Source organism: Urocitellus parryii, chromosome 5 (assembly GCF_045843805.1).
Source record: "Urocitellus parryii isolate mUroPar1 chromosome 5, mUroPar1.hap1, whole genome shotgun sequence".
Taxonomy (NCBI): Eukaryota; Metazoa; Chordata; class Mammalia; order Rodentia; family Sciuridae; genus Urocitellus; species Urocitellus parryii.
The window spans coordinates 64,824,958-64,848,980 of record NC_135535.1 but is presented as its reverse complement, the minus strand read 5'-3'; the positions used below and the strand labels follow the sequence as shown (position 1 = coordinate 64,848,980).

At 46.0% G+C, this 24,023-nt stretch overlaps 1 protein-coding gene and 1 pseudogene across 1 annotated transcript; one reads left to right on the top strand and one right to left on the bottom strand.

Annotated features, from left to right (window-relative positions):
* Nucleotides 1–227: 227 nt before the first annotated feature.
* Galnt6 (polypeptide N-acetylgalactosaminyltransferase 6) lies at nucleotides 228–22,563 on the bottom strand. The gene is made up of 10 exons (XM_026398810.2): nucleotides 22,073–22,563; nucleotides 20,162–20,334; nucleotides 10,929–11,078; nucleotides 9,895–10,129; nucleotides 6,734–6,851; nucleotides 4,973–5,173; nucleotides 4,291–4,422; nucleotides 3,582–3,683; nucleotides 2,122–2,274; nucleotides 228–341 (listed from the first exon to the last, which is right to left on the bottom strand). Exons 1-10 carry the CDS (start codon nucleotides 22,561–22,563, stop codon nucleotides 228–230), a joined length of 1,869 nt encoding a protein of 622 aa, XP_026254595.1.
* LOC113189814 (large ribosomal subunit protein mL46 pseudogene) lies at nucleotides 600–1,361 on the top strand (annotated as a pseudogene).
* Nucleotides 22,564–24,023: the final 1,460 nt, after the last annotated feature.

Genomic DNA, 24,023 nt, shown 5'->3' with positions numbered 1-24,023 from the left:
AGGAGAGCCCTAGGCCAAGTATCATGTGTCCTCAAGGACTCTTCCATCAGTGTGGAGGAAAGAAAATGGGTCCAATGTTGCAAGGAGCAAGATGGTCCTGCTTTGACATCCATTGGGTTTAGCAATCCATTTTTAAGGCCTATTGAGGAGCTAGTGTCAGTTTGTCAGACATCAGCAATCCGGTTTCCTGAGAGGATCGCAGGAGCTTGCTGGGGATGATCCAGGGCCTAGACAAAGAGCCAGAGCTGGTGGGTGTCCCTGGGATCACAGGGGGCCATAGTTGGTTTTTTGTCCTGGGATGTCAGGCAGGTACCAGATCCTGAGTTCCTGATGAGGTGATCCTAAAAGACAGAACAGCAAAGGATCAACTTGGGGGCAGACCTCTAACAGTGCTACTGGGGGGCAGTGAGATAGGGGACAATTGAAGGAGGCAAAGGAACCCAACAAGGCACAAAGAAGACATTTGCAGTTTCTCTCCTGGGAGGCAGACACTCTGATGAGCTGCATTTGTGATTCCCTGTCTGAGGCCAATTCCCCAGCCCCAGCTTTAGCTTGAGTGGCTGAAATAAAGGAAAGCAAGACCAGAGGCTAATAGAAAAATGCTTTCAGAGGGTGTAGGCAGGTAGCCTGGGTTCTTGCAGCCTGATCCTTTAGGCCACACTCTTAAGCAGTGGGTCCCAGTGGTGCCTGTTGGGTGTGTTGTCTGCAATGGCCACCGCTAATCTCCAACCCACTGACCCCATGGAAGCTCTGCTAAAACAGATATATAGAGAGAACAAACTATATTCAAACCATGAGCTAAGTCCAGTGACTAGCAAAGAAGAAAGCTGACCTTTGATGAAGAACAAGATGAACAGAATATATTACTTGGGCAAGATTTGGAAGACATGGGAGCAGAAATTCCTATTGTAAATCTGGAGCTTGTATAACAGAAGCTGATAAAACAAACAAACAAACAAACCTTATTGTACTAGAAGCTAGACTAGGAATTTATCCTATTAGAGAGAAGCCTGAAGATGAGGATGTTTAGATGCTGCCCTCTCAGACAAAGTAGCAGTCTGGGGAGCCCCTCCAAGTGACAGCTGAACAAACCCTGGCCACTCTCGCAGAAAACAATATAGAAGCCAGGTTCTTAGGAAATGCATCTTGTGGCTACTACACGTTCAAGTTCCCCGCAGGCAACGTGGACAGAAAGTAACTTTGAAGCCAAAGTATTCTTCTTCAAAGCACTACTACTAAGCAGAGACTTTTCCCAGGCCAGGAAGAAGGGCCATCATGTGTGCACCAGTAAGGAGGAACTGGGCGACTATTTGAAATCAAAACACTTGACCCAGGTTAGGAGATTTCTTTTGGATCTCTGAAGGAAGGAGCTTCCTGTGGACAATGCTCAGACAAGTCAGGGGTTAGTACTTCAAGGATGTGTGGTTACTCCATATTTGCAGGAAATATCAAGTAGCAAACTAAATTCTGAGAATTAAATGTCAAGAAAGAGAGAGAGAAAAGAAAAGGAAAGGAAAACAAAAGGAAAAAAAGAAAGAGAAAAATGCTCTAAGGGACTCCTGCCAACCTAGATGTCCAGGCTCAAAGACCTGAGGTCACTGCTGCCTGCCCCCCATTTCCTGTCTTTGATTTTATTTTGACTCCTCCCTTTCCTACAGCCTCGGGTTAGGCTCCTTTTTCCTGAGCTGAAAATGGGCTCAGCGATATGGACGCTACATTACATATCCTGGAACAGTGTGGCACCATGGAAAGAGCCTGTGCTTTCAAGCCAGACAACCTAGGTCTGAATCCCAGCCTTCCAGTTCCTTGTGATGAGTCTTGGGTCAGTTGTAAACTTGTTGAGCTTCATCTGGCTCATCCAAAGGCATGGGGCCACTGCCTACCTAAAGATGCTTGTGCCACAGCAGAACTGGCCATGGGCCATAATTGCCAACCCTATGTTTGTATCAGCCAGAACCAGTCATCACTCGACATTGATCAAGTCCTGAGAACCCTGCCTGTCATCAAGCCCACACTCAGCAGGTAACCTCATGGCATCTCAGGCAGAAGATACAGAGAGTAAGCAGCAGGCAGATGTGGCCTTGAGTTCTTGATTCCAAGATTTCTGGGCAACTGACTCACCTGGGTCAATTCCCATTCCTCATCCTTGGGCACGTGGCTATTTTTGCCAGTGAACTGACATTTCCGAAGGCCCAGTGTTCTAGCGCTGGCATGTAGACACAGCTGCTTTGCGACATTGTGGCGAAGGTCCCTCTGGGTTGTGTACTCAAAGTACTGGAAGTCAAGACAAGAGGAAGTTTTGAGGAGCAGGTGGGGAGTGGCCCACTGCCTTCCAAAGCCACATGCCCTAAGATACCATCCACAGGTGGACTGCTGGGAAGGAAAGCAAGTGGACCAGGCCATGCTAAGACTCTTAGTAATTCTTGTTGCCTTCATGATTTTTACCAAATATAGGTTATACTGGAATAACAATGAACGTATATTTATTTATTAAATTAAATTAATTAAAATTTAATTAATTAAATTAATTAAAATTTACTGTGCATGGTGGCACTTGGCTGTAATCCTAGCAACTCAGAGGGCTGAGGCAAGAAGATCACAAGTTTGAGGCCAGTCTCAGCAACTTAGCAGGGACCTGAGCAACTTAGTGAGATCCCTGTCGGAAGTAAAAAGTAAAAAGGACTGGGGACGTAGCTTAGTGGTAAAGTACTTCTGGGTTCAGTCCCTAGTACCAAAGTAAGTAAATAAAAAAGTAAAATTTAACCTAATTTAGCCTCATTTTAAGCAACATCTATGTGTAAAATCATATGTTGGATAGTTCTATCTCTGCTATTAAATTATTACTAGAATAAAAAATGCTCATCTGTGTGCCACCTAAAATCATCTTACAGGTCAGTAGTTTAAGAAACTGCTTTTGAATGGCTTTGTCTTCATTTGCACATGCTGACAGCCTGTTCAGGTCCCGAGCCACTTCTCTCCTTGCTTCAGCTCTATTTTAAGTACCTCTTATTTACCAACGGGTGTACATTTAGGGTAGTAGAGAGACAATGAATGGGGAGGATACTAGTTATTTCTCAAGGGAGTGCTGGGGCATTCTGGGGCATGGGGTAAACTTCTAGGATGCCAGGTAATTGTGAGATGTCAGTAGGTGACTGTTTGGGGGTCCCTGCTGGGTGAGAGGATCAGAGTGGTAGTTTCTGGGCAGGGGAGATAAAAATTGAATGTAGATAAAGGGAAATGTTCAAAAATTTTCACATTTTCCTGCAAATATCAGCTGGCTTCCTTCCAGCAAGGCTTCTCTGATTACAGTGCTCTCTCTCATCCTTCTCTAGCATCCAGCACTGCTGCCAGTGCGCCCTCTGTCCCCAGACTTCAGGTCTTATCTGTTTGTATCATGCATTACCCCTCAGACTGAGCTCCCTGAGACAAGAAAGAGATGGTACTTCCTCCGCCTTTCAGACCACCTCCACTCCAGTCCTTGGGAAAGGACTATTTAGGGTAGAGGAAGGGAACCGTGAGGAGAGGAAGTGCCCCAGAGATTGGCTTCTCTTGGGTCTGCCTGGTACGAGTGGGCTGTTTACCTGATTGCCACCGAGGCCATGGCAGGAATACATGATGAGGGGCTTCCCCCCATGGTTATTCTCACCCACATCCAGGCACTGATCAATGCCGAGGTTCTTGATCTGCAAGATGGTAAACAGAGAGGGGAACCAGGGTAGCGTGACTGGGAGTTTCCAATTTTATGCTGTGAAGCCCAACTGGAAAAAAACTTTCTCTTCTACTCATCTTCTCTGCTCATTAACCCAGATGCCAGGAGTTCTAGCAAAGTGAGGGAGAGGCAGGACTGAACATCCACCGTGGGACAGGATGCATAACCTCTTACGACATCAAGTTCCTTGGAAGATTTCTTCCTTGGAAGAAGTTTCTTATGAGCAGTGGTTCTCAAAGCATGTAATGCCCAGACTATCAGCTTCTGATTTTCAAATCCTATCCCAGTCATTCAGAATCAGAAACTTAGAATGGGGCCCAGCAATCTGTGTTTTAACATATCTCCTTGGTGATTCTGATGTGCACTGACATTTGGGAACCACTACTTATGGGTTGCTTCCTTCTGATCAGGTTTTTACCTATATCTAGAAGTCCCAAAGTGGACCCTCCATCCTCCTCCTGGATAAAAGATTGTGGTAGTAAAGGTCAATTCTTGTTTGCCATTCATAGTGGGGTAGGTGGTCTTGAACTTCTCAGGGGGTTGCTGTGATAATAGGTAGGCAGTTTGGTTCTCAAACTTACAGCTCCATAGAAGATGGGATTCAGGTCAGGAACAAACATCTCTGGGTAGATGTTGTGAAGGAACCAGGAGAAGTTGTGGCAATGTAGTTGTTCCCGCAGCCGCAGTCGTTCCGAAATGTCACCAAAGGATTTCTGCCAACCAACCCAGTCCCCTAAGGGTCAGTTCCACAGTCTTGACCTTCCCGTTTGGGTTGAGCAGCTCAGACAGCGTGCTGCTCCCAAGGCCACTTTCTCTCCTGTGCATTCCCATTTAGGATCTGCTAGGGCTAGTTGTTCAGCCTCATATCCAATCTCAAACTCCCTACCTTGGTTTGGGGTCACCCCCCTGCAAAAAAAACAAAAAAAACAAAAACAAAAACAAAAAAAACCCACCACTTCCTCATTTCCTTTGACTGCCCAGTAAGTCCTCCTGGTTTCCAGTCCAAGCTTCTCAGAGTGATTCTCTTGTAAGAAGTTCTTTCCCCCAAATTTCTTCTCTCCCCTCCCCTCCTAAATAATGCTGTAATTCTCCAGATAGGGACAACAAGGGCTCCTCTAGCCTTCAAGATCTATGGCCTTCCCTGGGCTCTATCTCAGGGGCTCTTCGGGCTGAGGGGAGTCACCTGCCATTCAGTCCCTGACTGGAGTCTAGGATTCTGTGCTTTACTTCATCCTAACACCTCTGAGCACCACTTCCTCTCACCTCTTGGGCCATCTTTGCTGCCTGCAGATTTCTCCTGTAGAAAATCTTCTTGTAGTTATCCAGCCAGACCTCAGCCAGGCGCACTTGGTTGCGAGCAATGACACTGGTGCCCTTGGGGAAGGTGTGGGGACTCTTGGTACGGAACACATGGCCTACCACAGAGCAGGGGATGATCTCCAGCTGGCCTCCACACTGCCACACCTGGCACAAGAGGAGACAGGACCGTGTCTTAGGAAGTGAGGTGTGGGGGATAATCTCCCCTCAGGTAGCTATGTTCAGTTTCCAGGGCACTAGACTCTAGGTCCAAGGACTCAGTTAAGTGTTTCCCTCTCTTCCTGGAAAAAGGGACATTGACCAAGTTTCTTCCTAGGCTGTGACTATTCAAATCCAGGCTCTGTGATATTGGTTCATTCTCGTTTAAGCAAATAGTGATTTACAGAATCCTGAGGTCACTATGGCCCACTTTAGAGAAGGGATAGTTGGTTCACTTTGTGCTGCCCACCTACTCTTCACTCTGATCACTTCACTTTTTGTCCTGAAGATGTGATTTTATCAGCTCACCTAGGTATTACTGGAAACTAAAGATCTCCCAAGTCAGAGAATTAGTGCACTAGTCAACAGCAAGGACTGTCAACTGCCAAGTAGCCTGGGTAGTCACCTGGTTCCTTAGCACACCAGTTTCTCAGGAGAGAGACTGAACAGTGAGTCAGAGACTCACTGAGTAGCCTAGAATCAGAATCCTGGGATTTACGATGACTGGCCAGTGACCCTTCTCCATGCCAGTGGGCTGGACAAAAACATCCCTTCCACTGGTCTCTTCTTTTGGGTTTCATGTGTGGAGATATGTTATTGTTCTCTTTAGCTTCTGTAGTACAATCATAGTTAGATTATAGCAGATATCAATTATGTGTTTATTATGTGCCACTGTAAGAGGTGACTTCAAAAATGAACTCATCTAAGAGTGGTTGGGGAAACAGAGTCCCAGGAACCACAGGCTGCTCTACCCAAGAACCAGGGAGAGGCGGGACAGGGCCAAGATCACTGTAAATGCCTGTCTGAGGCAGTATTTCCTGGTGTCAGGTGCCAGGAGAGAAAGATGCCTGGGGGTGGAGGATGATTGTAAATATATCAGCTCCACGTTATTTATAGAAAATTTACATCTGTGTGAATGTGAAATAAATGTCCTTAACTAAGAAAGAAAGAAAGAAAGAAAGAAAGAAAGAAAGAAAGAAAGAAAGAAAGAAGAAAAAATGAGCTCATCTACTTATTACTTTTTACTGGCATGGGGATTTGAATAGGTTTCATAAAGAGAAAATCCTTTCTTCCTACCCCAATCTTGATTTGCCTAATTCTTAAAATCCCTCAGAGTTCTGGCATCTACCAGAATCAGGGTCTCTTGTCTTCTCCTACAGTTATGAAGAGTTTATTTAACATAGACAGAGAAACCCTAAGGGGATGTGTCTTTTGACATGGGAAGGAGAGCCAATTAGAATCCCCAGTCCCCCCATGTCTAGTCCTTATTGCCTCTATTACCCCTTCCCTCCTAGAAGTTCTACCTAGTGATTTATTTCAAGTCATCCCGCTGATTTCCAGAACCCTTCTGCCATGGACAGGGAGGGGAGCAGAGAAAGGGCAGACCATGACAGAAAACAGCCACCCTTTCAAGTTCAGTTCCAGATGTGACATCCCTGCCTAAAGGACAGCTGCTTGTGCTGTCCCCTGGGATGTTGTAGTTTCCCCCGAAGCCCTCTTCACTCTCACCCGCAAGGACATTTCCACGTTCTCCCCTCCCCAGATCTCCATCTGATTATCATAGGTACCGATGTGTTCAAAGTAGGACTTGGAGATGGAGAAGAGGCCACCAGCAAATGTCGGGGACCTGGAGAGACAGAAGGAGAAGCATGTGCATCTTCTGCAGGGGGAGGAGCAGGAGGCTGTTGAGGAATGCTGTTTGTGAGCTCACTTCCTAGGCCTCCATAGCCTACCTCCTCTTCTTCCTGGGACATGTAGCCCCTCTTCTGCTAAGTCACCTGTCCACTTAACTTTTACTTTGTCCTTTTTCCTTTCTAATTCTGGGTCAAGGACAGATGTAATTATCATTACTCTCCTCTGAAAGGCACTCATTCATTCATTCAACCAAGAATGTATGAGACACCAGCCTCCAGCATGTGTGCTATACATGAGGGGCGACCAGAGCTGACAAGGACAATCCCATTCCCTGAGTACACAGTATAGTAGCACAGCAGGAAGCTTCATTGCTCACTTTTGGGCAGCAATGTTCTAGAATGAAGTAAATACTCAATTTTTGGAAGTTGTGTGAAATTGTTTTTGAAAATAGGCAGGAGTCAAACTGTGAATGAATGAACACATATTATCATCTGGGCTGGCCCTATTCTATGTTGGGGTCTTTGGCCCTTTGGCGACTATAAAGCCACAGTACTAGCAGGAATCTCGCCCTGGTGTTCTAAGCTGCCTGAGAAACTCAAGATGCCAGTTACCTTGAACAGGGGAAACTGATAAAAGGTGCCCCTGGAAACAATGAGAAGAAAGTGTGAGATAAGCACCATGTTTGGACTATGAGGAGCAACTAGGAGGCCATAAAAAGATTCTGGCATTCAGACAAAGGCAAGGAGGCATAGACCCAACTTAGGTAAATTGACAAAAACATCTCATTCCTAGAATTAAACACCAGGCTAAGGGCGGGGCACCTGAGTGGACAAAGGGAAGTAGAAGCATAATGGAAGGCAGAAGCACTTAGTCCTTGGCTGTTGGCTTCTGCACCTGAGCCAGGCTGGCTTGAATAGCTCTTTGCTGCCCTTCGTGGGTATCTGCATATGATAGGCCAAGCAGAAAGAAACAGAAACTTTTTGTGTAACCCCAGAACCTATCAAGGGGCCTTCATCACAGTGAGGTCCAATCAAGGTTCAGTGGGCTGATCCACCAAGGTGACTTCACAGGCACCTGACCTTGGTGTTACCCTGTAGTTGCACTCATCTCCCTCAAGTTGGCTTTTGCAGCCACTTTCTGGGAGGAATTTCAGTTGGGAAACCCGAATGCTCAGCTTGGCTTCCTGTCACTGGTTCTGTCCTCTCCCAGGGGTCCTAAGCCAGCATAAGTAGCATCCAGAGAGGCTCAAAGAGTCCTAGAACTCCAGATGGCTTTGAAGCTAACCTGCTCTTGAGAGTCTCCCCCACTGTGGCCTCTCTCATCTCCAAAAGGTCTCCTAGACTAAGTCACTGACAAATCAGCTGTGAGGATAAGCCCTACACAGGGAATATCACAATAGATTCACAACCAACAAGCAACCTCTAATAAATGCCCTCTATTTCTTAGCCCTGGGATCCTTCTGGCTCATCTGCCTCTCCCCTTATTTCTCACCTCCTCTGTGAGGAAGTCCTACAGAAGTCCTGCCATGGGCCACTCTGTGAAGTGCCTTGGGCATGCCATGACTGCCACCAGAGGATTGGAACCAAGGAGCAAATTCATTCCTCAAACACTGGAGCTTTGTTCTCCAGTTGTATGTCCCTGGATGCTGGAGCTGGGGATGTCAGTGATGAGTGGCAGCCAGGCGCCTTGTCCCTGACTGTGTTACTATGTGTCTGGCCCCAGTCTGGGTGTGGGATTTATTGCTGTACATGCCAAACAGAAGACATCTATGGAAAAAGTGGAGGGTCACTAGGGAATTCCAATTCCTTTTCTCTCTCCTGTCCTCTCTTTTCCCTCTTTGTTTCTAATGCAGACAGACAGTTGGCAGTTCAGTATCCCTGGGCACCCGAGCTATCTCAACTGAAACTCTGGTCACCATTTCTCAGGATTCTGGGCATGTGCAATGGGAGGAACCCCAAGCCTCTCCTCCTTTCAAACCTCTCTGCACCGGGCACAGTGGCACACACCTGTAATCCCAGCGATTCAGGAGGCTGAGGCAGGAGGATCATGAGTTCAAAGCCAGACTCAGTAACTAAGCAAGGCCCTAAGCAACTTAGCAAGATGCCATCTCTAAATAAAATATTTAAAAAGGTGCTATGGATTTGGCTCAATGGTTGAGTGCCCCTGAGTTCAATCCCCAGTACCAAAAAAAAAACCAAAAAAACAAAAAAACAAGCAAGATTGCATGCGGTTGGTAAAACCTGTGATCTTTACTATTTGGCCCTTTACTGAAAAAGTTCAGGGCAGCAGGGTGCAGTGGTGCATGCCTGCAATCCTAACAACTTGGGAGGCTGAGGCAGGAGAGTGGCAAGTTCAAGACCAGCCTATGCAACTTAGTGAGACTCTGTTTCAAAATTCAAAATAAAAATTTTTAAAGGCTGTGGATTTAGCTCAGTTGTAGAATACACCTAGGTCCCTAGTACTAAAAAAAAAATTCAGGGCAACTACAAATTGCAACAAACTTTAAACTGCAGAAAACTTATTTTCTTTAAATATGTTCTCAATCTCTTAAGAGACCAGTACTTAGGAATGCACGCCACCCCTACTTATTACAATGGCTATTCAACTCTGACCTCCACCTATCTCTCACCTGTTCTTCCAGCATCATTTATGACCTAAGTGTCAAAAAGAATCAATGAGATAAAGTAGAAGCCTTAGTCCAGTGCCTGGTGCAGAGTCAGTGTGAATAAGAGCAAGCTGTTTTGGTGTGCAGCCGTATAGTGCCATGGTTAAGGCTATGCGGTAGACAGAGGAGGAATATCTTTGCTACCATTTGCTACCTGCCTGATCTAAGTCAATTATTTATCACTAGAAGCCTCAGTATAAAACGGGCTATCATAGTACCTACCTCATACAGAATGAGGATTAAATAAAAATGTCAAGTACTTGACAGAGCACCTAATAAATGCTGAGGTGGGATGGCACAGGTCCCTGGAGTTGGGAGGGACTGTGGCCACAGAAGTCATGTTGGGGGCTCATCAGGCTGTGATCCTTACTTGATGGGGTAGGTCTCATCCTTGCGCCTCTGCTTCTCATGGTCAGGCAGAGTCTCCCAGCCAAAGGTCAGGCTCCAGTCAAAGTTGCCACGGCTGTGGGCTCTGCCCTGCTGGACAGGCTTGAAGAATGCAAAAGTATTCAAGTCGATGGTAACAATGTCTGGACTCACCACTGTTGTCTTGTCCTCAGCAATTCGAGCCAACAAGGGCTCCAGCCAGCCATGGAAGCACTCACCTGCAGAGCCAGACCAGGAGGTAGCAGTCAAGGTCCTCCCCACAGTTGAACCAAGCCCCACCCCAGGCTTGCATCCCTGAGACAGGTCCTTTTGACATTTTCAATGAACTTCTGCATATATTACTTCATTGGGCCTTCAGAGTAATAATTTTGTTAGGTGAATAAGATTAGTATTCTCATTCCCATTTTACAAATGAAGAAACCGAGGCTGTTTGTGGAACAGTTAGAATGGGAACCAGAGTTTCTGACTCTAAGTCTAGAGCTTTCTCTAATATATCTCACAGCTCTTACACAATACTTTTTTTTCCCCTGAAAATTATTGGAAAGAAGAATGATAGTGAAATATAAGATGGATGCTAGTTGGCTAATAAACGGGTATTCTGCTGGTTGACCTCCAAAACACCAGGAAAGTGTTTTGACTTTTATCAAGAAGAAGGCCTTTCTGACTCCACATGGCTCCATAGGAAAGCCCCACCCAAATTGTTCCCAGTTTGAGGTCTCTTTGAGGCACAGAGTTCAGAACAAAGTATAGGTCGGGGAAAGGTGGAAGAAGAGCGTCGAGGGCTCCAGAGTACACTCTCAGCAATTTTGGGTCACCAATTGTTTTAGAGTTATTCGTGCCTCCTAATTAATCATCCCTGGGATTGGGGAAGTAAGGGGCAGAAGAAGAAGAGGCTCCCAAGCTTCCTTCACTCCTGAAAAAGTTCAACAGGGTGGTCTCGGCTTTTCATTCTGCCAGGAGGGAGGGACAGGTGGTAATGTGGGCCTCCTGGGTGCCAGGCAGGCATCTCCTACTCACAGTGGGCATCCAGGAACGTGAGCACCTCTCCCTGCGCCACGCTGGCGCCCAGCAGCCGAGCAGTGATCAGCCCCTTCCGCTCCTCCTGCCGCACCACCCTTACGATCTGCAGCTGCTGCACATACTGCTCCAGCTTCTCCTTCAAGTACTCTGGAAGGGACAAGGCCACTGTTGCCAGTTCACCGCTTTTTTTGCAAACTTAATCCCCTGTGGGCACCAAGCCTAGGTGCTCTGAGGTCACCAGCACACCTGAATGCCAAATACCCGCCACCCCCACTGCATTGAGCCACTCCACAAAAGGCTGAGGTGAAAAAGGGGGACAAGGGAGGATGGCAGAGGAAGGAGGAAGTCCCATCTGCAGCTAAGTCTCCTTGGGGCTTTGTGGTGCCTGTTTACTGAGGCACCTCTCCATATTCCATGACAGCATCTCAGAGTTGTGTTTTGTGAAATGACAAAGGCTCTCAAGTGCCTCTCACAGTTTCTCTACTGTCCCTGCCACTGCCTTCAGAGCTGTGATTCCGCCTCCTTCCCCCTCACACCTGGTGGGTGCTCCCTCATTTCTCAGTGTCTATGATTCCCTGTCTTCCAGGATCTTTGGAATAAGTTTGACTGACAGAGCAAACACGGATGTTGACTGCTTGCCAGTCGGATCAACTGCTGGATCATCAGCAAGAAGTCTTAATACTTTCTTCTTCATCATCATTTTTTTTTTTTTTTTTTTGGTGCTGAGGATCAAACCTATGGCCTCACTTATGCTAGGTTAGCACTCTACTACTGAGCTACACCCTTAGCCTTTTTTATTTCTGAGACAGGGTCTTGCTAAGTTGCCCAGGCTGGCCTGGAACTTGTGATCATCCTTCCTCAGCCTCCTAAGTATCTGGAATTAGGGCTGGGGTTGTGGCTCAGCGGTAGAGCGCCTGCCTCGCACGTGTGAGACCCTGGGTTCGATCCTCAGCACCACATAAAAATAAACAAAATAAAGATATTGATGTGATTATGCAGTCTGTATATGGGGTAAAAACGGGAGTTCATAACCCACTTGAATCAAATGTATGAAATGTGATATGTCAAGAACTATGTAATGTTTTGAACAACCAATAATAAAAGTTAAAAGAAATATCTAAAACAAAAAAAAGTAAAATGCATAATTGAAAAAAAAAGATATTGTGCCCATGTATAACTAAAAAAAAAGTATATGGAATTATAGGCATGTGACACCATTCCTATAATCAATCAATCAATCTCTCTCTCTCTCTCTCTCTCTCTTTCGATACACACATACACTTTAAAAAACAACTATACACCAGTTATCTGCCATGGGCCAGTCACAGTGTTAGGGACTAAGTATACAGTGATCACAACTGTATGATATTTGACCTAAAGAACACATTGCCCCATGATCTGTCAGTGATCTACTAGGGGTAATGCAGGCTGGGCCATTCTTGCAAGAGGACCAAACATTTGAATTAGAAGGCAGCAAAAAAAAAAAAAAAAAAAAAAAAAAAGCTTTCTGAAAGGAGGGGCATCTTCATTGAGATCTCCAGCTCCTTTTGAGAGGGAGTATTCTGTTTCTTTACTGGCCTTTACACTAGCTGTTCTCCTGGTGGGGAGCATTCCGAGTGGTCTTCCCTAATGATCCTGGTACTCCACCTGAAACCCTCAGCACATTAAAAATAGCTCTATTCTGAAGGAATCTGTCTTGAAACATATTCCACATATACCTGTGCCACTGTTCTAGTCTCAGTGGTGCAGAATGGAGATTCGTGTAGTGTTAACAGCTGTGGCGAATCTGTGTCCTTTCCTTTTGGATCCTGAGATCAGCCCAGTGCACAGGCCCTGCTCTGAATTTTATAAACCCCATGAAATCAATTTAGCAGACTGCCACTAATCCTGCACACATACACACATGCACACTATAGTGAACACTTGAGTACCTACTATGTGCCATTCACTGAACTGGGTATTTTCATGTTGACTTCCTTCTTCAGTCTTTTCAATAACAGCTCTATGGAACAGGGAGTATTACCCTTGATATTAACAGATGAAAAAAAATAGATGAAAGACTCAAGAGTGATGAGCCCAGAATCACAGCAAGTGCAAAGGGCAGCTGTGGGTTCCTAACCAGCCTGCGTCTGAGGTGAGGCCACTTGGCCAGGACAATATGCATGGCTTCAAGGTGGTCTCTGCAACCTCTTGCAGTTATCTGAGGCCTTACCACTTCCCCATGTGTGAAACCCCAACAGGGAAGGAGATAGAGCAAGCTCCCCTTTTTGCTTTTTCTAAGGAGGGTAGAGCCCAGGGGAAAGAAAATATAATTTGGATTTTGTGTGTGTGTTGGGTGGGAGGCACTACTAAGGCTTTACCACTGAGCTACATATCAACCCTTTTCATTTACTCTTTTAAAAATTTGAGACAGGTTCAAATGAAGTTGCATAGCCTGGCCTTGAACTTACAAACCTACTTGTGCATCCTCCCAAGTGGCTGGGATTATAGGCGTGCCCCACTGTGCCTGGCTATAATTTGGAACTTCAACTCTTCTCTTTTCTTCAATTCCTGACATGGTGCTGCCTTCCTTGTGAACGGAATCCTTTAGGCAATCAAAAGGGGAGCTGTATCTTACTCCAGGAATGAGAATTCTTCCCTCTGGTATCAGGATCTTATGAGTCAAAATTAGCCTCCCATGGCAGCTTCAGTTCAGTGATCTCTTAGTGAACATCTGATAATGCATTTCCAGGTGCCAGATATTGTCCTGTGCAGGGAGAAACCTACCAGGTCCTGCCACCAGGGATTTTGTAGCCTTATGACCCAACCACAAGCCCAGGGGCTGGCTCTGACAGAAAAGAGGGAGGAACCCCAAGCAGGAGCCTCACCTTCTCAGCATGGCTCACATTCCCCCTGAGAACTGGTTTAACTCTGCTCACAGGAAGCTCATGGTAGTGGAGGTAACCCAGAGTCAAAACATCATAGGAAGTGGGTTTTGTGGTAACTGAGAAGCACTGAGCTGTGATCCTCAGGGGGATCTGAGCTCTGCAAAGTTCTCCCACGATTTCCTTCCAGTCTCACGTGGATAGGCTAAACCTGGGGATTCTGAGCCTGAGAGGCTCCCAGTCCAAGGCTTCTGTCCCTTCTAGGGAAATGAGACAGTTCCCTAAGAAAGACCCCCTGATAATTCTCCAATGGTCCCACCCTACTAACATACAGAGAATACCAAAACTGAGAATGGAGACAGGCAAGCCCATCTATGCTGTCTCATGTTTCTCAGATGACAGTCTTTTAATTTAGGTTCAGCACTATCACTCCAACCATGCTTACTCCTCAAGGCTCGAATCCACAAGACTGCAGTTGCCCTCAACACTCATGCCTCATGCAGCCCCATGGTTTGGAATAAATACCATCTATATGTGGAAGATTCCCCAGTCTTCCTTCCTGGCCTTGTCCTCCTCTTCATTTGGACATCTAACAGAACTGCAAACCTAATGTATGTCTCCCAAACAACTTCAGATCTTAACCCACCTCCCTACCCAGTTTCCCCCCTGTCAGCACAGGGAACCAGCATTTCTCCAGCTACTCCAACTTGGAGTCATGTGGATTCTTCTCCCCTTTTCTCACTGTCCATGACCAGCCAGCCCATCAACAGGTTCTGCCAGTTCTCTCTCTCCATCCCGTCGTTGCCCCAGCACAAATGTCTTAACGGTCTCTGGACACCTCAATTCTACACTACTCTCTCCAGATTATTCTTAACACAGTCACAGTGAGCAACCAAGCTATCTTTTAAAACTATAAATCAGATCATTTCACCAATAATGGTTTAAGGTACACTTAAAAACAAATCTAAACTCTATGGTGGTTTCTTTTTAAAACTATAGAATATCATATGAGCCAGCAATTCCATTTCTGGTTATATACCCAAAAGAATTCAAAACAGGGACTCTGATATTTGTACATCCATGTTCTAAGCAGCACTATTCACAACAGTCGAAAGGCAAAAGCAGCCAGGCACAGTGGTGTAGGATCGCAAGTTCAAAGCCAGCTTCAGCAGCTTAGGCCCTGAACAACTTGGTGGACCCTAACTCAAAACAGAAGATAAAAAGGGCTGGGGATGTAGCTCAGTGGTACAGTGGCTCTGGGTTCAATCTCTAATACCAGGAAACAAACAAACAACAACAACAAAAAAGCAGAAGCAACACAAGTATCATCAACAGATCAATGGATAAGCAAAATGTGGTATATGCATAGGATAGAATATTATTCTGACAGATGTTCTGATATAGATGAGTCTTAGATATATCACTACATTAAAGAAGATAGTCATGAAAGAACAGATGCTGTATGATTCCACCTATATGAGGTACCCAGATCCATCAAATTCACAGAGGCAGAAGGTAGAATGGTGGTTTCCAGGGCTGGGGGCAAGGAGGATGAGGAATTGTGGTTTAACGGGTACAGAGTTTCAATATGGGAAGATGAAACTGTCAGGAGCCACTCTGGACAGGAGCTGTGTACACACCTTTAAGTCCTGAGTAAAGAGGTACTGAACTGGTATTGTACCCATTGCAATGCAATTGGACTTTACCTCCGCTGGGGTAAGAAAGATGCAGCTCCAGGAGTAAGCGTCACCCGATGGGGTTGAATTACACCCACCTGTTTGTTGCAACCGTACCCTTTGCCCTTTTTTGGATAGAATCTTCCATAGATTAGCTCCCCCCATTAATAAAACCCAGGTTTGAGGTGTGCTCCCTCTCTTTCTTGCCTACCTTGCCCCCTGGTGGGAGCTCAGCTGAGGAACAGTCACTGAACCCAATGAAAAAGGTATTTCTCTGACTTTGTGTGATTATTTCATGTCAGCTCAAATTCACTTGGAGTGACCCTGATTGATTTAGTGGCAGGCAGCCACATGAAACCATTCTGGAGATGAACAGCCATGATGGTTGCACAACAATGTGAGTATATTTCATATTAATGAACTCTGTCATTAAAAATGGTGAAAATGGTGAATTTTGTTACTTATGTTTTACTCCCCCCACACACACACACACAACGACATACTGCTCACTGCTTATAAAGGTCTTGTGATTCAGTCCCACTCATCCCTTTTTAATTTAATTGCAGTGCTGAGGATTGACCCCAGGGCCTCATGCACACAGGCGAGTGCTTTACCACTGAGCTACTCACACCCTCTAACTCCTGCTCGCTCACTGTACCAGTGTTCTTTCTGCTTCCTTGCCCACTTGCTCTCGGCTTCTTTGGCCTTCTTTCTGTCCCATAAACATGCCAAGCCTTAGGGACTTTGCACTGACTGACTGTTTTGCAGACATTATTGCTGGGATGCCAATGGGGATGGAGACAGAATCTCTTTATGGGGAGAAACAGAAGAATGTAAATAGGGTTAATATGGAGACAAACTGCAAGTAATAAAGCAACTTTACTTGTTAAAACAGACGCTGGAGGTTGTAAGTCAACTACAGTCACAGCCTTTGAACAATTTCTGATTATATCACTGACAACTCTTAGGAGTTCAGGAAGCCTTAAAACGGCCACTCACTTCAGTTCTGACAAGCAAGGGATACAGAAGTGGGAGAATCTTGGGGGGTTTCCTACAGTGCATTCATAGGGTTCCTGCTGGGCACCTAGATAGGACAGAGAGCAGGGACACTGCATTTCAGCAAAGGCATAGCCCTTTTTTGTGTGTGTGTAATGAGATCTGCCCCTTTTCTCCTATCCTGTCCTTGCTCATCTCTCAACCTTCCCTACCCCACCTCCTCACTCCTAGCCTCTAAGGCTTGTGTTCATTTCTCCACTCTTTCTGGGCCCTAGGTATGTATCTGATTCCCCCAGTAAATCTCACAGGAGGGAGGTCTAGGTTGTCTCTTCCTCAGCCTCCCCCTGGGGCAGGACAGGGCCTTGAACATGGAGTGTACTGTTTAGGGTATGGCTGACTGATGGGCTTGGGGGCCAGTTTTCAGAAGCTGGTAGTGTTTGCCAGACCAGGAGACCTGGACACTGACCCAGTCACTCAGGAGTGAAATCTGTGCCCTGATTTTTGACTGGCACTGGGTCTCCACCCATCTCAGTATCAAATACCCAAATACTCCTGGTCATACGGTTCCTGCTGGGCACCTAGACTGGGACAGAGAGCTGGGACACTGCATTTCAGCCGAGGCACAGCCCCTGTTTGTGTGTGTGTAATGAGAGCCGTTTAATCTGATTGAATAGTCAAATGCATAGGAAATTTTACCCCACTGTGGACTGCAGATCTCTGACCAAGGAGCTGAGGTTTTTCTTTTGTTTTGCTTTTGCCTTTTCCCACTCAACAGTGCTTAAAGTATCTTTAGAGTCTGAAAGCCCTCAAGGTTGGGTTGTTTATTTTATTTTACTTATTTACTTCTTATTTATTTTCTGGTATTGGGGATTGAACACAGGGCCTCGTACATGCTGGGAAAGCACTTTAACATTGAACTACACCATTAACACTTTTTTATTTTTTGTGGCACTGGGTATTGAACCCAGGGGTGCTCTACCACTGATCTACATCCCCTACCCTCTTATTTCCCATTTTTTTCTTTTTTATTTATTTTTTTATTGTTTATTTATATATGAAAACAGAATGCATTACAATTCTTAGTACACATCTAGAGCACAATTTTTCATATCTCTGATTGTATATAAAGTATATTCACACCAATTCGTATCTTCATACCTGTACTTTGGATAACAATGATCATCACATTCCACCATCATTAATAACCCCTTGCCTTTATTTCTCATTTTGAATCAGGCTCTTCCTAAATTACCCAGGTTCGCCTTGAACTTGTGATTGTCCTGCCTCAGCCTCTTAAGTAGCCATGATTATAGCAAAGGCATAGCCCTTTTTTGTGTGTGTGTAATGAGAGCTGTCCCTTTTCTCCTATAGCTAGGACTGTTTAGAGTTCACAAATTATCTGTGGGGGCTGCACATTGTTGAGGGCGATGGTGCTCTAGTCTCAGTGGAGGAATAGAGTTTTCAATGAATTCTTGGAGCAGGCTGACAGAAGAATAAGGTCCAAGTTAGGTTTTTCAGGAAGATGAGCTAGGGGTGCTAGAACTGTCCTTAAGAAAAAGTCCAGGGCAACAAGGTAGGAACAACCAGAGAGAATGTGAATGTGTGTCTGACGGCTGCTAGGAGCAGAAAGAAGTTTTGGAGAGGTGTCTGGAGCTACTGCAAATTCTGCCCTACGAGGCACAGGCTGTTCTGCCCTTTAGATGCTTCCTATGCCAATCTGGCACTCTGTCATTTGTCCATCCTGGTCACAGGAGTGGCTTAACTGGGCACTTATGAACTCAGAAACTCCTGTGAATGCAGTTCATATCTCCCACCCTATGGCTCAGGGGTTGAAGCTTCAGAGGGATGAGTAGCACAGGGCTGGGGGAGCAGGGGTGCAAAAGAGTCTGGTATGAGAGGAAGCTGATACACTCGCTCCTGCTCCATACAGCCATTCCATTTGCTAGTAAGAGCCCTTTTAGACCACTCCCAAGACCCTCCCATATCTGCCCAACTTTTGCCCTTCCCTTTCCAAAAGCCAAATCTATACATTCCTTGTCCACTAGTCTCTGACCACATTCCTGACACTTACCTTTGTAAATGATGCCAAGTGTCTTCTTGCCTGGGCAAATGTTAACTCCCGAAGAAATGGGTTCGACAGTGCTCATACTCAGGCCCTCCTTTAACAGCCCTAGTCCTCTTTCAGCATCACCCACAACCCAGAGGGCAGGAGGAGGCTGGGGAAGTGAGGAGGGACAACTGCTCTACTAGAGTGGTCCAGGACACACGCTGCAGGTGTGGAGTCAGTTTCTGCCTTCAATATGGGAGTTTGGATATGGAGGCTTGTCTGGGAGAACCCCAGCCACCACAGGCCACCTGAGAGGAGGCACAAGCACCTGGAGACTCCCAGTCTGTCTATGCATCAGTCCTACAGCCCCTTTACTAGTCTGGAACCATCGTCCCACTTTCAAGTGGTTCTAAGAACTCATTCTTTGGACTCTGGGTCATCTGCCTATCTTCTTGCCAATTACCCTCCTCCAAAGCTGCCATCCTTCTGAAACAAGGTCACTGTCCAGCTTAAACACTTTCAATGACTAATTTCTCCCTAAATAAATACATTTATCCTGGTATGAATGTTAATTCAACATCTTTTTGGACTCATTTCCTACCATAGCCCAAGCTTCAGCCACACTAGATCTCTCCAACAAACAATTTCATTTCTCTAGGATTCTGTTTATGTTGTTCTCTCTCCTGGGAATGCCCTTTATCCATTCCTCTTTCCTAGACATTCATTCTTTAAGGCCCATCTCCAATCTGGCCTCCCCTGTGAACCAGGCCCAGACATGCAAGGCAGAAATAACACCTCTGTCTCTAGACTCCCATGGAACATGGCCCCCACACAATGAATAAAATGAAACCATTGCTTAGGGAGTGATTGATTATTTGATGTCAATTACTCTGTGTCACATGAATCATCTCATTTATCACCTATCTCAGACCCCTTACCTACCATATAAAGAATTCAATTGTCCTCATTTTTAGAAAAGGAAACCAAAGTTCAGAGAGGTAAAATGCTTGCCCAAGCTCACAGAGCTAGGAAGAGTCAGAGCTGGGATTTAAATTCATGGAGTTGGACTCCCAAGTCCACACCCCTTCATATGTGTTCATATGGCCATACCACTATCTGACCTGTGAGGGCTGTTAGTTGGCCTTTTCAGGATAGGGTCTGTCTTGTTTGTCAAGACACCCCGTGGGCCTGGGTCAGTGCCAGGCACAAGCACTCAGTAAATGTTTGTGGAGGTGATTGAAGTGAGCAAGTAAGTGAGCAACCTCACTTACCTATTAACAACCATAGCAAAAAGAGCTTCTGAGGTGGAGACTTCAGAAGAGTGTTCTAGCAGGCAGGCAATAGGGAAAGGCCTGTGTCTACCCTCTGCCTTGTCCTTGCCCAGCATTTCTGAGTTGAGGTTGAGCCTGGCAGCTCTCAGGGAGTCCTGAAGGCCAAAGCTGCGAAGCTCTTGGAGTTCTTGGGGTCCAGTGGAATAACGTTCAGGCTCTACGAATGTAGTCTCCCTGCCCCCCACCTGTCTTCTGCTCCTGGTGTCTATGATGAGTGCAATGCCAGGCAACAGGCCTGATTCCTTGAGAGAAACTGTCCTCCTTCTCAGAGTACCCCTGGGACCCCAGCCCCTCCTCAGGGCCCCTCAAGCCTCACCCTCAGTGCTGGCATCATCCACCAGTATGATCTCCTTCAGCAAGATGGCAGGGCTGGTGTATAAGACGCTGTACACCGTTCTCAGCAGCGTGGACCAGGCCTCATTGTGGAACACAATAATGACACTGGTGCTGAGCAGTGGGGGGCAGCGCGGGAATTTCTGGTCCACACACCTGGAAGGATGGGAGAATGGAAACAGCTGTCCAGGTCCATGGAAATTCTAGGAGTAGGAAGGGCTGGGTCTAAAGCTCCCCTAAACCATCCTTTGTTCCTCTGAACCGCTAGCTGACATCCCCTGCTGGCTCCTTGATTTCCTATCACGTGCTCTGAGCTTTGCACAGGTCCTAGCCAACACACTCCAACCTCCCCTGGTCTCCAGAGCTGGCTCAGTGCTCCAGATGCGATGCTCAGTCTTTCCCACCTCCTCCTTCCTTCATCTGTTCTCTACTATCAGGCTAGGACTTCCCAGGGCCTACTCTTTCTCTGTAGTATGTGTATTGTGTAAAGTGAAATCCAGTCTAGAAGTCCCCAAGGGGTAAGTGATAAAGGGCAAATTTGACATTTGAGAACATTGACTACAATTTTCTTACTCAATGTGAGAAAAAAAGGTTCTTCCATTTTTAATTTACAGTTCCTCTCTAATCCATTTCCCTATTAACATCCTATAATACAATTCTACTATCACAGTCAATTTCCTGCAAACGTTTCTCTATCCCCATCTACTACAACAACCATTCTGTGGCATTTGGCCACACTGCCATCTAGACACTCCATCTTTGGGTGAGAATCTGGAGCTCGGTGATCCCATGGTTTAACACCACTTCTAGTCCCCCTCTGTTGTTCAGAGAGATTGCTCATGAGCCCTCCAGAGAGATTCTCCAATTTCCTCCACTGTGCCTCAAACAATGCCCTCCTTTGCCAGCAAGCTTGCAGTAACACCAAGTGACCCTTGTTCTAGGTTATGATACTTGTGGTCCAAGTCTGAGGAATTGCAGGCTCACAGCCCTAAAGGATCCTAAATTTGGGGATGAAGAGCTGCATATGAGAAAGGCCAGAAAGAGTCTTAACATTTTTGTTATTGTTGTCACTGGGGATTGAACCCTGGAACACTCTACCACTGAACTATACCCCCAGCCCTTTGTATTTTTTTTTTTTTTTTTTGAGACAGGTCTTGCTAAGTTGTTGAGTCTGGCCTCAAACTTGGATCCTCCTGCCTTAGCCTCCCGAGTCACTAGGATTACAGGGGTGGGCCACAGCACCCATCAAGGGTGTAACTCCTAAATTGAAAAAGACAAAGGCTGAGTGGGGACTCAGAATCTTTAACTTGAAGACAGTGTGAACACAGCTGTGGCCACATTAGATGAGGTGGGAGCAGTTCAAAGATGGAAGTGTTGATTTCATCTTCAAGACTGAGAATATAAACAGTTTCAAATAAAGGCTGGAATGACTTCATGGTCTTGTGGCCTTCACTGGAGGAAACCAGGTGGTGCGGGGACATTCCAGACCTCCAGGGCTGTAGTTAGGAAACATCAGCTCTCCCACAGTCTCTGGGACAGGCCTCAGCAGAGGGCAAGGCCACTGAAACCACAGCCTGCTATCAGTCCTTTCCAGGTACCTCTGTCCCCAATACTAGTCCCAAACCCTGAGTTCCTTCTTCTCTATCCTGTCACCTTCATAACTGTGTTTCTCTCTCTCAGGTCTCTGTAGGTCTCTGACCTGCCCATAATATTCCTTTAGTTCCTGGGATAAGGACAACTGGTCAGTGAAAGAAAAGAGGGCTTATAGGAAATCCTTCCTTGTACTCTCAAATGCCCTTCAACTTTATTCCTGGCACATGGCCTGGGGCCGCAGCCCTAACTTCCAAATCTCTGGTAAAGCCTGGGCCTCCACCCAGGACTCAGTGCTACTTACTCAGGGGGTCGGGTGTCTGGCCCCAGGGCCCTGTGCAGGGAGATCCGGTCACTGGCAAAGGCATTGAAGCAGTGCTTCTTATAGCCCTCTTCCTTTTCCTGGATCTCCAGGGGGGTCCACTCACTCTTCTTAAATGGGGTTCCGTCTGCCCCAGGGCTGTTGGGGTCCTGTGGGGGCCGTTCCCAGAAAGGCTTCAGCTCAGCTGGGGTATAGAAGCCAGGCAGGCAGGACTGATTTTTGGAGACTGGAGCCTGCTGGGGCTCTGGAGCCCTGATCTGAAGCTTGGGCATTGAATCTCTAAGGTTGTTCACAGCCCCTAGCATGATGTCCAGCATGTGATCCTTCTGGTTCACCAGAGACTTCAGCCATGGTTTCTCGGTGGTCTGCTTCCTGCTACTTGTGTCCTTTTGCCGGATGAAGAGGAAAAGCATGAAGGCACTGCCCACCATGGCCAGCCGCAGGGTCATGTGCCGTCTGCGGAGGAGCCTCATCCTCCACAACCAGTGGGGACGCCAGCAGGCTCAGCTCCACGTACCAGGCCTGACCCTGAAAATAGCTTGATATGTCGTGGTGGCCACACTGTGGGGTCTCGGCCTGAGAAAGGAAGGGAGAGAGAAAAATGAGGCAAGATAGGGTGGGGAGGGAGCTGGGGTTTGGGGCTATAGTCCAGGCTCTTTTCTGAATAGTGGCCTCACCTTTAAACGGTCACAATGTGCTGGTGCTTAAATTTTGTTCATTTGTAAACTAAGAAACTGGGCTCTGTTTCTTTCTTGCCCTAAGATCCTGACTTTTCATGGATTTGGGCAATTGGAACATTGAAACTCTACAGGAAGACAATCAACATTAACATTTTAGGAAACAACTTGGTACTAACAAGTAAAATGTATGTTTGTATGTATTGGTACTAGGGATTGAACCCAGGGTCACTTTACTGCTGAGCTATATTCCAGGTCCTTTTTATTTTCTATTTTGAGACAGTTGCTAAGGGTCTCACTAAATTGCTGAGGCTAGACTTGAACTTGCAATTCTCCTGTTTTGGCTTTCAGAGACACTGGAATTTTAGCTGTATGCCACCACACCTGCCAAGTTTGTTTATTTAAAATTTTACTTGGTTAGCCAGATATAGTGGCCCACACAACTATTCCCAGAGACTCCGGAGGTCAAGGTAGGAGGATCACAAATTTGAGGGCAGCCTCAGCAACTTAGTGAGATTCCATCTCAAAAAAAAAGGTCGGGGACAAAGGCTGGGGATGTAACTTAGGGATAAAGTTACATCCCCAGCCTTTCTGAATAGTGGCATCACTATTCAGTGAGTTCTTCACTGAGTTCTATCTACCCCCAGTACTGAGTACTCCATTCCTACTTTTATGTCCCAGATAAACTCTAGTGCATGCAAACCAAGAAGCCTAGACAAGAATGTTTATAGGAGCACTGTCAAAACCACAAAAATCTGGTAACCATCTACAAGTACATCAGCAATAGAATGAATAAAGTGTGAAATAGCTGCACTATGAAGTTCTCTACAGCCATAACAAAGAATGAACCACTTCTCCATGCAACATGTAGACCTAAGGTTGGGTGGAAAAGCCAGTTGCAGAAAGACTTACATAGGGGCAGGGAATGTGGCTGAGTGGTAGAGTACTTGCCTAGCATGCATAAAGCCCTGGGTTTATTCCCTAGCACCATAAGATCAAATAAAAGGAATACACATATGGTGTGATTCCATTTACAGACAATTTGAAACCACGTTGACACTAAACAACATGTTGTTATGAATACAAATGCATTTTTGTATTCATATTCATATTAAATAGGTATTAATATAAACTATAAAGAAACTAAAGGAACAATAAAGCCAAAGTTTCTGAACAAGGAAAAAAAAGGTATGGGATTAGAGATGGGCAATAGGGAACTTAGAAATAGAGCTTGACTTTGCCCCGAATTAAATAAT